The sequence below is a fragment of the Aspergillus ambiguus genome (assembly GCF_047715705.1).
Source record: "Aspergillus ambiguus strain CBS 117.58 unplaced genomic scaffold BDV59scaffold_1, whole genome shotgun sequence".
NCBI lineage: Eukaryota > Fungi > Ascomycota > Eurotiomycetes > Eurotiales > Aspergillaceae > Aspergillus > Aspergillus ambiguus.
Window position 1 is genome coordinate 1807089 of NW_027395514.1, and position 14946 is coordinate 1822034.

A 14946-nucleotide genomic window follows, 5' to 3' on the forward strand; every position below is an offset into this window, starting at 1 on the left:
AACTACCTGTCCTTGAAGATCCTCCGGGTCGTTCCCCCGGCGGAGATGAACGATGATCTCCGAGGAATCCAATGCCGGTGCAGACCGCCTTCCTATCCCAGACAATCATTGATCGCCCGCGCGACGCGTTTCTCCCGCGTTGACATCAATCACATCGACCTCATCCTTCCCAACAGAACGATCGATAGCCGTCGGCTCCCTGAGGCTGCGTTGGATGCAGCCAAATCTCATTCATGCCGTCTTTTCAGACTGTCCCCCGCCGTCGACAGCGGACAGAGGATGACGACGAGAGCGACGAGGTGTCCTCCGAGTCATCCAGGGACCCCACGCCATACTCTCAGACCTCAAACGGCAGTAAACGTCCCAGATTTGAGAGCAACCGAGATGAAGCCGATGAAGATAGCTCTGAAGATAGCTCGAGTGGTTCCGGCAGCGGAACGGCCAGCGCTATCAATGGCGCGGTTAATTCTACGCAACGCAGCGTCGGTCCATCGATGGGTAATGTTTCGAACGGTGCTCAAGACGAAGATGGATTCAAGCCGGGCTCTATTGTGCGCATCAAGGTCACAAACTTTGTTACATATACGACTGCGGAGTTCTTCCCTGGGCCAAAGCTGAACATGGTGATTGGACCTAATGGAACAGGTAAAAGCACGTTGGTCTGCGCTATATGTCTGGGTTTGGGATGGGGACCGCAGGTATGTCACTTTTTCCTTTCTTTTGTTAATTGATCCATCGCTGTCTATACCGTCTTCTACCACGAATTCTAACCATTTGTAGCATCTTGGACGCGCGAAAGAACCCGGCGAATTCGTCAAACACGGCTGCAGAGAAGCAACCATCGAGATCGAGCTTGCGGGAGGGCCGCGATTCCGCCGAAATCCTATTATATCACGCACGATCAAGCGTGATGGCAACAAGAGCTCATTTACCCTGAATGGCCAGACGGCATCTCGATCCCAAGTGCTCAAACTCGCCCAGTCGTTCTCCATCCAGGTCGATAATCTTTGCCAGTTTCTGCCTCAAGACAAAGTCAGCGAGTTTGCTGCCCTCACACCCATCGAACTACTTCACTCCACACAACGCGCTGCCGCCGGGCCGGAAATGATTGAATGGCATGACAACTTGAAGCGCCTCCGTGCTGAGCAAAAGAAGCTCCAGACCGATAACCAAGGCGATAAGGACTTGTTGACCAACCTCGAAAACCGGCAAGAGATGCAGCGTCCCGATGTGGAGCGAATGCGGCAACGCGCTCAGATCAAACGGAAGATCGAGATGCTTGAATTCATCCGCCCTATTCCGCGTTACAAAGAAATCTATGCCCAGTACAATGATATGAGGCAGAGGAAAAGCGAGCTAAATCGTGAGCTTGAAGACCTCAAGGCTGAGCTGGAGCCGGCCTTGGGCGCCGTCAACTCGAAACAGGATTACTGTCTGAAACTCAACGATGTTATCGTACATAAAAAGCGCCGCGTTGAGGAGGCAGAACGCACCGCTTCGGAGCTTGGGAGGAAGATCGAGCAATATGAAGACTCTATGAAAGAGCTTGAGAGTCAAGTAGAGGCTGAGAAGAGAGGTGGTGTCGAATACAGGCAAGAAGCAAGCAAGATACAGCAGACGATAAACAAACTCAAGCGTCAGCTGAATGACGAACCGATGGAGTTTGATGTCGACTGGTATAATGAGCAAATTGTTAGTGTGTCTGAACTACTCAGAGGGCTTTCTGGCTGACCTGCGTTTATAGAGACAAAAACGACACGACCTCCGAGTGATCGCAGACAAAGCGACCCAGATTAAAGAGGACCGACGACCCCTCGTCCAAGCCCTCAGAGAGAAGGATGAGCAGGTCAAGCAAGCCGAGCAGCAATTAGCTAGTCTAGACTCTCAATCTGGGCGGCAGGAGAACAAACTGAAACAAGCATCATTTGACACCTTCAAAGCCTATATGTGGCTACGAGAGAACCAAGATAGGTTTGAGAAAGAGGTGTTCGGACCTCCGATTGTCACCTGCTCGGTCAATAATCCCAGATATGCGGACGCCATTGAGTCCTTATTGCAAAAGAACGATTTCACTGCGTTCACAACGCAGACCCGAAACGATTTCAAAACGCTACAAACAGCTCTGATCAGGGAGAGGCGTCTACACGATATTACCATTAGAACCTGCTCGGTGCCTTTGAGCAACTTTTCCGTACCCATGTCGGGTGAGGAAATTAGCAGACTTGGGTTCGATGGGTTTGCTAAGGAGTATCTGAGCGGGCCAGAGCCTGTCCTCGCAATGCTATGCAGCGAGCTTAGGCTACACCAGACACCCATCACGCTGCAGGCCATCTCAGACGAGCAATATCGTGTCATGGAAAGCGGATCAATCGCATCTATCTCTTCTTGGGTAGCTGGAAAGCAGACTTACCAGGTTACTCGACGACGCGAGTATGGTAACGCATCTAGCACCCGGGTGAGACAAGTGAGACCGGCACGATGCTGGACCTCTCAGCCTGTGGATGCATCGGCGAAGCAAGATGTGAAGCAGCACATCCAGGAGCTCAAGCTCGAGATGCGAGAAATCGAGCAGCAAATGGAAGCTGAGAAGGCAAAAATTACTCAATTGAGTCGCGACCACGAGAAGTGTGAACTGGAAAGAGTAAGATTTTTGAACCCGCGATAACAATTCTTCTACTAATCCAGCGCAGATGGAGCTCGAAAGGGAAAAGGGCGTTAAACAGACAGCCCTTACGAACTATAGGGCTATTCCTGAACGAATAAGTGAGTCTAGAATTCTCCCAGGAGCACTTGTAGACAAGATTAACATTCTGGATAGGCCAACAGGAGGCGAAGCAAAGAGAGAATGAACGGTTCTTTGAAAGAATAAAGGCTCGCGTTCGCGATATCCGTCACCAGCAGTCGCAGAAATCCATTGAGAAAGCCCAAGCCGCCATTGACTATGCCGTATGTCTTCGTCCAACTCGTTCTCTCTGTTTCTCGCTGACTCATATAGAATGCGGTACAAAATCTTCGCGTCCTGCACGAAGAGTTCGTAAAACTCAGCGTACGACATATCGAAGGCCTTTCGGATCTGGAAACGCTCAAAGAGCGTAACTCCGAACACCAAGCTCGACTCGATGCCAAGAATGATGAGCTGAAGAACGTAGTCAGCGAAATCCGGGGTACATCGGAGACGGTGAAGCGGATGATGAAGGATGCAGACAGAGTGGTGAAGGCGTCGGCCAATCAGCCCGATCTTAGAGAGCTGATCCAGTCCCTGGTCGAATATACCGTCGATCAACTTGAGGCGGATATCGACTCAGAAAAGGCGCGTCTGGAACTTACCCAGGGAGGCAGCAAAAACTTGATCAAGGAGTTTGAGGAGCGTGAGCGCCAAATCCAAAAGCTTCAAGATAAATTGGCCGACTTCGAGAGCCAACTGGCCGATTACGAGCACGCCATCAACGAAATCCGCGGGCAATGGGAACCCAAGCTGGACGCTCTGGTTAGCAGCATCAGCGACGCTTTCTCCGACTCGTTTGCTCGTATTGGGTGCGCCGGGCAAGTGTCCTTGGACAAGGTCCAAGACGAGCCGGGCCCGGACGGGCAATCCAGCGGCAGCGACTTCGACCAGTGGTCCATTCAGATCCACGTCAAGTTCCGTGAGAATGAGAACCTCTCGCTGCTCGATTCGCACCGTCAGTCGGGAGGCGAGCGTGCTGTCAGCACTATCTTCTACCTCATGGCCCTTCAGTCGCTCTCGGCGTCTCCCTTCCGCGTCGTTGACGAAATCAACCAGGGTATGGACCCTCGCAACGAGCGAATGGTGCACGGTCGTCTGGTGGACATTGCCTGCGCCCCCACAGACAGCGAAGGTGGTGGCGGCGGACAGTACTTCCTTATCACGCCCAAGCTGCTGAGTGGGCTAGTCTACAAGCCCGGGATGCGCGTGCTCTGTATTTTCAGCGGTGAACACATGCCCACGGACTACGGCCTGCTAGACTTCAAACAGGCGGTTAAACGCAAGCGCGCGTTGAATGGGAAGAGCAAAGGCAAGGGGAGAGCCATTGCTCCTGGCAGTAACGGTGTTGATGTTTATGCGTAATTTGAGATACCACATTTGTTTCTTGGGCGGGGTTCCACAAGTCTGTTGGATATCGATGCATTTGTTAATTGTACATAAGTTGTTAGAACATGAGTGCAGTCAACTTGGACTTAGTAATTTCTTAAGCACGGTCCTACGTACGTAGTTCCCGGCAAAAGTTCGGGACATTACTAAGAGCCCTAAAACGGCATAGTTCTATAGGAGGCATGGATATACATTCTTCATCTGTCATATCACATCAAAACAAAAGAATCACCGCATCCAAAGATGTATATGATAGAAGTCCGCCAGAAATCATATCCTTTGTATTCCACACGCCGCCTTCCATATACAGGTTCAATCCGACAAACCCATGGCCAGTATACAGTCGAGAAGAAGAAAAAAGGTGATATAATAATAGAGGAAGAACAAAGTGTCAATGGTATATGTATATATATATATCATCCGGCCCGAGCCACGTCGAAATCGACGGATATAGAACAGAAATGCACAAGCCCATGCCCCGTGCCAGACACCGAACCACCGCGACAGCGGAGACCAAACCAGAACGTAATGCAGAAAAGGGTATCATCGTAACAAAAGAAAATAGAACTCAAAAAACGATGTGACATCCTTCGGTTTTTATGTTTTTTTTTCTTTGCAGGAAAGCATATCGGCAGCCTATACCATAGCGGTAGCAACGGGGCGCCCGCTGTGGCAACCGCGCTCATGACGCTTCATGTTGCTCCGGACACTGAACGCCTTGCCGCAGCCGGCATGTGTGCACCGGAAGGGCTTCTCGCCCGTGTGACTGTGCGAGTGGATGCGCAGACTGGACGGCCGCGAGAAGGCCTTGTGGCAGGTGCGGCAGATGTACCGGTCGTGGTTCTGCTGGTAGGGCGTGGAGCTGGACGGCGGGAAGTAGTGGTGATGTTGCCAGGCCGGAGTGACGGGGGAGATTAAGGGCTGATGCGCCGCCGTGGCGGGAGCGGGAGCGGGAGCGGCGGCGGGAGCAGCAGGCTGGTAGTAAATCGCGGAGGAAGCCGGAGAAGGGTCAATAGGCGAGGAGTACGAGGCGACGCTGGGGGCGGGCGAGGCATAGGCTGCGGCGCCGTGGTGCGTGGAGCCCTGGCTGGAGATGGAAGACCGCTCCGTGGGACTGGGAAGAGTCACCGGGGGTTGTTGCGGGAAGGGAGCGGAGTCCGTGGGCTTGTTGGACGGCGAGAGGTGACCAGCGTTGTGAAAGCCGGAGCCGGGGCGCAATGGGGGGGTTGGCGGCAGTCCGCCTTGCGGTCCGGTGGTCTCGTATGATGTTGTTTGAAGCCAAGTATCAGACTCTCTGCGCGCCGGGGGGCTCAGGCGCTGGCGTTCTGGAGAGATGGTGAGTGGGTGGGATGCTTCCAGCAGGATTGTGGATACGTACTGGCTGGGGGCATTGGCGCATTGTCTGCGGCCACGAGGAGAGTCGAGATAGAGGGAAGTGAGCACTTGGGCTGGTCCTCCACCGGTGGAGAGAGAGGAGGCTGCGGGGACCGCGAGTATGAGGTAGAAGTGGCGGGAGTAGCGGTAGTCATGGCGGGGAAGTAGGAACCCGTAGAGTGAGACTCATTGGGAGCCTTGTACGAGCCGGTCGAGGCCGGGGGACTATATGAAACTCGAGACGGACGAGAAGCAGCGGGAGCAGGTCCCGGGGTGATTAGGTTGGCGAGATCCATGGTGATGGGTCAATGGGAGAGACGGGAGGGAGAGGAGGAGAGGACAGGTTAGAGTATATAGATGAAGCTATATAGATCCTCGGGGAGATTGAAAGGGTGGAGGGAAAGAAGGTCGAGACGGTTGGACCGGGGCGAACCATACATATATGTATGTATAGGAACGGAGGGAGAAGGGGGAGAATTAGTAGGATGTATGGCAGTGGGGGTGGAGGAGCAGCAAACTAAGGATAGCATGTAAACGATGACAATGACAATCGCTGATGGGAACAGTACAGGGGGTGGGGAGGAATGACGGGGTTTAGAAAATAATAATAATAAAAATCAAAAAGAAATAAAATAATACAGGGAAAAAAAAAAAGACAGAGAGGATTTACTGGGTAAGGTGGGGAGGGAAAGTTGATCATAAAACAGTAATCTTAGATTTTTTATAATTACGATTTTATTATTTTTTCTGGTTTATTACTGGGTGTGATTTGACTTTTTTTTACTTCTTTTATATTCATAATCAGACCAGAAAATCCTTGGGGGTTGCGGTAGAACTCTGTCTCCTCCCGAATCCCAGAGGAAACATCCAGAAAAAACTTCCCTTCCCCCGATGACAGTCTTCTTGATATCGAACATATTATAGGAAAACCAGCAGGGAAGGTCTGGGACGATTTCTCCCGAGTGCAGAAGCCACTGGCTTTCGCTTGGACAAGGGCTGATACCTCCGTTCCAAAGCTTAATTAACGACCGGTGGTCTGGGTACACGCGAGGTCTTGCTTTTATTATTTAATTAAATCCATGGGAAATATTAATAAATCAATCGGTAATACGGTGACGGTGCGATTGTTTTCGGTAGGCTCAACGAGGCCTCAACGTGGTTGACGCTGACTTTCTATCAGAATGTCTGGTATGCGCATACCGCACAATGCAGGGAGACCGTCAACCCTAGATAGCTGACAATCTATATCCCAACTGTATTTGATAACTCGCTGCTAAATAAAGGCCCAGCATGCCCGGAACGATTCAAGATGATTACTCTCATCTCGATCGTAATGACCCCCCGAAAACATCTTCTCGGCCCCTCGGCTACAGACAACCCCAGTCGCTAGTGCAGATCCACGGACACCTGGAGCATCCATGTCTGGTAATGACGCCGTATTCTTTCCTTTTTCTCGCATATTAAATATAGCCGATCGTTCGGTGGATCGTCATCCTTTTTTTGCTCGCTCCCTCCTTTTTTCTATCTTTTTCCTCCCTCGGTTTTACCTGTCACAACGATCCCAGGAGCCCCATAAACGGCTGATCGTTGCCGCACGATCACACTCTGCCTGTGAACCTGATCTCAGCTTGAATCGTCGTCGATCTTTGTCTTCCGGATTCCCAGACCGCAGACAACACGCATACCTCGGGTTGGGTGGGACATCACTTGGTACGACTGTTCTGGGTCGTCGTATGCATACGTATACATCCGTAGATTAACTCCCACTCCGGGAGAAGTTGACCAAAATATCCTCAGATCGCCGGTTCGAGCAGGATCGTTGCTCGTTTACACGGGGAAAGAAGTCAATGATTCCCTCTCCGTCGACGATCTTGCCTCCATACCGCATCAAGTAACTTCCTCGGTGAATGGCAACCATCGCACTGCCTGCGTTCTCAGCCCGGCGATTATCGAGGAGAACCTCACTAACTCCTCGCTGAGACAGTCGATCCAACGCGTCTGGTCTGCGATGGGAAATGCCTCCGTGATTCCATCCTCACCCAAGCCCTTGGGGCGCGCTACGAGCCATGATGCGCGGAGTGGCAGCAGCTACCACAGGCTCCAAACCCAAAACAGGCTAGAATCCGACACCAAAAAGGAATCTTTGAACGACAAGATGGCTGGGTCCACGCGATGATGGCCCTCTCCCCCCTTCGCTTGGAGAAGAGGACGAATGGTCTGCCAAGAGCCTTAGCGGCATGAAGGAACCGGAGATTATCGTGGCGCTGTCAGCCAACAAGGACGCGGCGAGGACAGACGAAAATCTCCACGCTAACCAGGGGATGAGGATTTTTCTTTTTTTTTTTACCTTCCTTTCTTTTCTGTGTGGCTGTCGGCAGGACGGACCATACTCAACTGCGTCAAGTGTCCTTTCTTTAGTCCCCGTACCGGCCTCTAACTTTGAGCCAGTCACAAAGCTTCCTGGAAGATCAAAAAGCAATTCAGCCTATTCTCCCCGTGGGTATATGTCCGTGTTTTTACTTTTTATTTTTCTATGGCTTTCGACTGGACACGCTACCAGTGGATGATTGTCTCGGGGAGGCTGGCCTTTGCAGAACGGAGATACGACCGGCCAACCGAACGTCACGAAACATAATAGAGCCATGCATCCTCGGTGCATATCGCAACTGCATGCGTGGAGCCACGCGTAGGGGAAGAAGATAGATTACTCATGCGACTCGCATCGCTGTAATGTGCGTCCAGTTGACTGGTCAGGAATATGACGTCGGCGGTCCGAGTTTTCACCCTCGTCCTGGCCAGGAATTGACTTCACCAGAGAACTATGGGATTGTCTGAAACATGGATCCAACAGCCTTCGAATATGGAATCGGGATTCCAGCAACCCAGCAACCAGGACAGAGACATCGTATCTGAGACTTCTCCTCCCATATCCAAGGTCAGGCGATCTCCACGGGAGCGGATGATTAGGTTACCAACAATCAGACCCAAGGGCGGATTTCGCATTCCCAATTTCCTTTCCATTGGGATCGACCATCCGATCATGGGTCCGTCCCGGACAGCTGATGATTTAGCCAAAACCGCCTCCATCAGGCAGACTGGCTGGACTCGGGATTCCCTTGGTTGACGGACTTGGCTCTACCGGTTCCTTGTGCACGAGATGCCTCGGCCGGGCTCCCCTGCCGCCTCCACCAGCAAACCCGAAAGGGTCATGGAGACGAGAGTGGGCCCACCGACTGGATGATCAGCGGTACATGGAAATCGGTTCTGGAAACGATGGGAATATCGTACAATGCGCGCTACGGCCTAATCAATATGGGAATTCCCAGGAGGGACGAGGGTCCGGCAGTCATCTCAGACGATATATAGATTAATCGGGAGGTTTCTTGATCAAGAGATGCTCCGTCTTGTCGGAGGATCTACTGAATCGCCAGTGGGGTCTAAGACCTTCTCCGTACTGCGTAGACTCCGGACGGAGTAAGCATACAGCGTACGGTGAACAAGGACAATGCGACCATCAGGTCAACCCGAAGATCTTCCACAACGTAATGACTCTGCGAGAAAGCGAATTACTAAGACGACTCTGTCTCCATGACAGAACTAGCCGAAGAGATGGAGCGCAGCATAGACGGTCCATGTGTCGGACCCCCACCAGCGCCAAACTTTAATAGATGGCCGACGGTAGAATCCCCCATCAGCAGCAAGTTGTCTCGTGGAAGCGAAGCTTGCTGGGCCAATCGTTCGCCTGGGCGGATCCCCTGGAGGGTTCAATGGGGGCCTTGTTCTGGCCTTAGCTCCCTGTTCGACGGGTCTCCCGGACATAGTACTATGAAGGACGATGGAGATGGCCTCAACGATAATCTACTGCGTACTGCAGGCAACTTGGTTCGCCCAGTTCCATGTTTCGTCGGACGCCTTCCCCCGTTTTTAATTTCCCATCGAGAAATCTAGAATGTTTCCTGGGATGGCAGATTGAGGATTGATGGATAGTTTCGCACGATCTTCTCCCGGATCCACGGTCCCTGGGACTGTAGGCCTGGTGATTCGATAAAGAGCTCTTTCGTCGAGCGTCATTTTATAGAGTTTCATGAGCGACAAGCCCATCATCGCTTACATCGCCAGTCAGAGCAATGCCAGTGACTGCCAGCCGTGATCCACGGATATCCCGCGAACCGGGTATGAAGATCTCCTCGGATCGAATGCTGATCACTAGACTACGACCTCGGGAAGCGAGATTCCAGAACACGTCGGTCCCGGCGTAGCCCGCCGTCAGTGTATCAGGGGCGGGGATTGCACACGCGTTGTACCTGACTGGTGAGACTAGTCCGGATTCATGACTCGGACATTTGTGCTGGTATGAAGCTGACTATTGCCGTATAACCCCATATAACGTATGGGTCGGAAATGATGATGTCCCTGATAATCGGCGGTCGCTTAATCGCTTACAAGGCAGGATGGAGCCCGACTGGAGCCCTCCAACTCTGTCCATCTCTTCTTTAAAAAGAACAGCTTGACCTAAAAGGGAAAGGCGAGCAGACGACTGGCGGATCTTAACCTTCTGTCAATCCCCATCGCCGCCGACTAGACTACTCAATACGACAACCACCACGACAAACTCCTGTTCTCAGAGAAAAGGGGGTGGAGAGTTGGCCACGGACGATCCGGTGGATTTTTGATTTTCTGAGTTTCTCATTGTTGTCTACTCTCGAACGAACGAGACTTGCGTGGGATTCGGTTGGATACGAAGTCTGTTGCGCCCGTGGGGTTTCAGAGTTTGGAGAAGACCATATTCGAGGCGACGGAGGAGAGAGGTAGTACAGTACTGCGTTATGTAATTTGCATGATACTCAGTCCCATGGCTGATACATGGGCCTCCGGCCAGTCGACACCTCACGAATGGTCGCATCCTCTTTCAGGGGCGCCGTCATCGGCAGGGATGCACAGCCGGCGGAAAAGCTGTTATCCGCGCGCGATAAACTTGAGAAAGATTGACAACGATGTGCGCTGATCATCCAACGTCTCCCAGCTTTGACCGCCAAATAGTCCCGGGTGAACTACTGCAAGCCGTTTAGCGCCCGGGGGCCCATTACTCAGCCGGACGGACATCGTTGGACGATCGTCCGTCTAAGCGATGTCTCCGAGACTATTGTTCGTTCTATTTCTGACTCTGGATGAACGGTGATTTGTTGCCGGGTTGACAGATCGCAGCATCGTCAGAGGGCAGCTAGGGGGGAAAATCCGATCGACCCTGCACTCCGTATCCAATGCAACGTGAGATGTTGCAGTGACGGACGATCAATACTCGTGTACCTTTCCTAATCGATGTCGAGTCCGAAATTCTAATTCCTCCCAGACGCAGCCCAAACAGCCACTAACCCAACACCTCGTTTGTTTCATTTGTCGCTAGTCTACGCGACCATACCTGAGACGCAATCTGGAGGCGGCACCTGCGACGGCCTGCGTCGATCACTGTGGCCATCCATACGGCCGCCTGTACAGTCGATCTCCAGCCAGCCCAGCCACGCGCCACGGACAGAACGCCGTCTGACGACCAGTCAGTCGCTGATCATATACAGCCATTTGCTTTTTTTCCCCCCGAGAGACAAGGAGGTGAGAAGTTAGTGTTTCATCGGGTGAGCCCTTTTTGGAGAGGTCCTTTTTGTGTTGTTTTGGGTTTACACATTCTCGTATCGCGAACGGGACGGAGATAGCAATGTCGCACAGAAAGCGTGGGCGTGTGTCAAACATATGGACCGGCCATGCTCGACGGGATCGCCACGCTGTTGTCTGCAGACTGGGATGGATGCCTTCTTTTTTGGCTTTCGAATGCTTGTGAAACGTTGGACGCATGGACCACTGTGCAGGGAGAGTCAGTCACCTTTGGTTCACCGGAATGCAGGAGTGACGTCTTCGCCTGCAGACGAGGGGGTGAAGGGATGTTGGCGGAATACAGGTCACATCCGGGGTCCAGCCAGGAAGTGGGAAATTGGGAGAAGTTTACTCCGTATGGACTGCGTAGAGAGTTCGAACTGCTGGAGCGGGCGTTGGCCGCGCTAAACCCAAAGCGGCCGCGGCGGTTCTGGACCCTGCGGCGATGAGTCAGCGGAGTCACGTAAGCACGGACTCACGTGGCTCTCGGCCGTTCCCGAGTTTGGCAGCAGCGCCGATGCAAGTTGCGTTAGCGTCGTTACTAGTCGAACATCGTTAAGGCTGGCCAGTCACAGGCAATACCTCGCTCTGACCTCATGGCCTTCCGCTTCAGGATCACAGTCCCTGCATGCATGGCCTCAGGTGCGTCGGATGATCATGTTTACTTTACTTGGGAGGCCTTGCTAACATTGAACAGGATGGAGACATGTCTTGGAATACATCTGGAGAGTATGTCGTACTCTGTATGGGTCATTGGTTTACAACAGTCTCTGCGCCGTACGCAGTACGTACGCTGTATCCTCTCGGCTCCGACTGAGGGCGGACTGCCGAATGCAAGCGCTGGATAATGAAGCCATCCCAGCTATCAGCTCAATGAGTATGCAATATTGATCCCGAGTCATGTCAGCCCAACCAAGGATCTCCTGGTTTCATTCCCGTATCGGTGATTTCCCGATGTATATCCCGGCCATATCAAAACAAAATCAACAACAGCAAGCACAACACCAACAGCAGAAGAAACACCAAGAATGCTCTCTCCCACGCAGCCTCTAAGCCCCACGGGATACTATCCACGATCCTTGCTGCAGTCTCCTGCCTGCGTCTACACGGACCACCCTCCGTACGGCGTCCTCCGTCAACGACCAGTTCGGAGTCCGCCCTCAACCCAAATCACCACTTCCCCACCTCGTCCTGGTGGTGCGTGGGTTCCACCCAGACGAACAAAGAAACAAGATATCTGTCCATCATGAACGTATCGGCAACCGGTCGCCTTCCCATCCAGAAATTTCGCCGTGTGAACCCATCCCCGATGTTGTCATTCCTCCCGTTGAAGTATGGCGGACGCGAGGATCTCCCCGTGCCTAAGCGGTGTCAGCCTAGCCTCGCCCTGTGTCACTTACTAATGAAGGTTGTATATTGGGTCTCCACATAACGGAGATTAGGCATCGCTGTCTCAATCCGCTTGCAACGGGTCCAAGCCTAGCTTCGTTACCTAGGATGCTCCAGGTATGGACCGGGGATCAAGGCATGCGCGGTGTTTTGGCCAGAGGCGATCCCTCCATCGAACATGGAGTCGTCCAACAGCGTTTCTATTCCCGTCAACCCACTCCTCCCCGTGAAGATCAAATATTTCTCCGGTACTGATATCCATGCATATACCGATGGAAGTGAAATCACCGGCGAGCCCCCGCAGCTGGCGTAGTTGCTGAGACGCTTCCCTCCCGGACATGACTGCGCAAGCGCCCTACGAATTCTTTCGTTCTCAGGCAAAGGTTATTATATTAACGGCAGTGCGATCCAGGGATTTCATCCTTCCCATATTCTGATCCCCTGCGTACCATCCAAACGGTGTACGGTGTAGATGATTCCACTCCCTCTAAATTGCATCAGTACCTCTCTTTCCCATCCCTATATCCATCTGCCCAGTCTCCCCCCGTAAAGTAAACATCCCCGTCCCAAGAGCTCCAGCCCACGATCGTATCGATTACCGCACCCAGTAAAGCACCACCAGCAGATCTCCGGCATGACACCCGGAGCCATACCGCAAACAGGCTAGTGAAGCGCCGCGCCAGACCCAGAACTTCTCCAGAAAAAGGTTGCTGGCCGATACACTGGTGGGTGGAGCGGGTGCCCCCCTCTAGCGTGTCATGGCGTGTCGTGTCCCGCGTTCCTCCCATTTATCCTGCAGCAACGAGCTGGGCCCAGACAACCAATCCGCCCCTGTAGGTGCGCGAATCAGTAAACATAATGGACACGGAAACTGCGATTAGTCCGCGACTCGGTCGTTCAGTCTGTTGTTTCAGTGAGCCACTTTGCCGACGACGGAGGCGGGGTTGGAGAACCATTTCCGTCTGATATGACTCGCTCGACGCATAGTTTCTATCTACGGTGTGGGTGGTGTTTGACCTGGCAAAAGCCGGAGGGGCATGCACTAGGGCATAATGGACGATTTGCGGTGGCGGCCGCGGAGTGTTTGGCCCCGATGCTTCGTTCTTCGTCTCAGCAGTGCTTTGATTCTATTTTATCCGATGTCTGCTCGGCAAGGTGTTACCTGTTCGAGCAACTTGCGTGGGATGCTGTGTCTACGGAGTACAATGCTGGGTTATTCTGCCTTTGCCGGCAGTACTTCGGCATGTCTTATGGTGTCACGACGTAGACAGATCATGACGTAGTTCGTCGCAAAGACTGAAATGTGCCGTACGGAGTTAAGAACCAGCTCATAACACGCAATAGCAGCCGGCGGTCTGCGTCGACGTCAAGACAAGTTCGCCCAACGCCGCCAGATGATTGACTGACGAGGAGGGTTGACCCATACCCACCGCGTCCAATGCTACGAAATCCAACTGGACAAGGGTCGACAGAACGCAAGCAGTCACAGTTCAGAACGAAATCTTGGTCTCGATGACTCAATCTGACTAAGGTCTGGATAATCCGATCCGTAACGACGGTGGGTAGGAAATTGCAATGTGATCAGGACTGCAGATGGCGGTCTCAGCTTTTCGTGCCATTTTTTCGGCTGCTTGAACTGCGAGCGACATGCATGGTGCATCATCCTTCGTCCATTCAGGACTGGCTATCTCTCGGGTTCTGTTGGATTCGACTCCGTCAATGCATGCTAGCTAGCTCAGTGATGATTGAAAAGTAGGGGAAAGAAAAGAGATATTCGTCGTAACCGACCAGCTCTCTCAGTAGTCTTGGAGTCTGCACTCGTCGGAGCGGTTAGATTCGGAGACAGCTTTCGTAGGATGTGCATGGTTTCCTGCATTGGTTCAGGGTCCGTGTTGCACTTCGCAGTATCGTTGGCGATGGTGTGGCAACTATCACGGAGCAAGGAAGGAAGTGGACAATAGCGGGCGAGCGCATTCGGTGTCGCCGTGGATAAGACTCGTAAGAGTGACGTGCTGCGCCATTTCCAGAAGCGAAGGAAGCGTTGATCATCCAGGAGGGAAACATGGATGTCAAACCCAACAGCGTCATCTCACACCTTCATCTGGACGTCGTAAGGATCACCTCTACGGACAGACGGAGCAAGCCCACGAGGCTTGGGCTTAGTTCGCGCCGTTGTTTGCCCCTCGTGCTAAAGGTTCGCTTATCGATCGCTTCCTGTCATAGCGTCGTTTCACGACTTCGACCGTTTGGAACCCTTCCTCCCAAACGAACTTGTTCGCGGACTTAACCGGGCTTGAACTCTCGTTGCACCGGTTTCGGGGGTACGGGATGTGCAGCGCGATTTTTTGCTGTTGTTGTCGTTGGGTTTTGATTTTTTCCGGGCCTTCTCAAGACACCCATAGCATCTGCACCATTACTCCTATCAA

At 52.6% G+C, this 14946-nt stretch overlaps 3 protein-coding genes across 3 annotated transcripts; 2 read left to right on the forward strand and 1 right to left on the reverse strand.

The window, feature by feature from the left end:
- Positions 1–161: 161 nt before the first annotated feature.
- Positions 162–4197, forward strand: BDV59DRAFT_167492 (DNA repair ATPase SMC5). Its single transcript, XM_073687914.1, has 6 exons — positions 162–698; positions 781–1692; positions 1745–2641; positions 2691–2763; positions 2819–2946; positions 2996–4197. Exons 1-6 carry the CDS (start codon positions 234–236, stop codon positions 4085–4087), a joined length of 3567 nt encoding a protein of 1188 aa, XP_073553536.1. The 5' UTR covers positions 162–233; the 3' UTR covers positions 4088–4197.
- Positions 4198–4317: 120 nt separating this feature from the next.
- BDV59DRAFT_167494 (uncharacterized protein) lies at positions 4318–6139 on the reverse strand. The gene is made up of 2 exons (XM_073687915.1): positions 5490–6139; positions 4318–5436 (listed from the first exon to the last, which is right to left on the reverse strand). Exons 1-2 carry the CDS (start codon positions 5779–5781, stop codon positions 4748–4750), a joined length of 981 nt encoding a protein of 326 aa, XP_073553537.1. The 5' UTR covers positions 5782–6139; the 3' UTR covers positions 4318–4747.
- Positions 6140–6826: 687 nt separating this feature from the next.
- On the forward strand, positions 6827–7984 carry BDV59DRAFT_9807 (uncharacterized protein). Its single transcript, XM_073697451.1, has 2 exons — positions 6827–7226; positions 7283–7984. The coding sequence occupies exons 1-2, from the start codon at positions 6904–6906 to the stop codon at positions 7659–7661; spliced, it is 702 nt and encodes a 233-aa protein (XP_073553538.1). The 5' UTR covers positions 6827–6903; the 3' UTR covers positions 7662–7984.
- The last annotated feature ends 6962 nt before the right edge of the window (positions 7985–14946 follow it).

Excerpts from the sequence above, each read along its gene's own strand:
- BDV59DRAFT_9807 (XM_073697451.1), top strand. The coding sequence starts at position 6,904 with ATGTCTGGTAATGACGCCGTATTCTTTCCTTTTTCTCGCATATTAAAT. Across the intron at positions 7,227-7,282 it reads CTGGGTCGTCGTATGCATAC|ATCGCCGGTTCGAGCAGGAT; the intron begins GTATACATCCGT and ends AAATATCCTCAG.
- BDV59DRAFT_167494 (XM_073687915.1), bottom strand. The coding sequence starts at position 5,781 with ATGGATCTCGCCAACCTAATCACCCCGGGACCTGCTCCCGCTGCTTCT. Across the intron at positions 5,437-5,489 it reads TGCGCCAATGCCCCCAGCCA|AACGCCAGCGCCTGAGCCCC; the intron begins GTACGTATCCAC and ends CCATCTCTCCAG.
- BDV59DRAFT_167492 (XM_073687914.1), top strand. The coding sequence starts at position 234 with ATGCCGTCTTTTCAGACTGTCCCCCGCCGTCGACAGCGGACAGAGGAT. Across the intron at positions 2,642-2,690 it reads AGAAGTGTGAACTGGAAAGA|ATGGAGCTCGAAAGGGAAAA; the intron begins GTAAGATTTTTG and ends AATCCAGCGCAG. Across the intron at positions 2,947-2,995 it reads AAGCCGCCATTGACTATGCC|AATGCGGTACAAAATCTTCG; the intron begins GTATGTCTTCGT and ends TGACTCATATAG.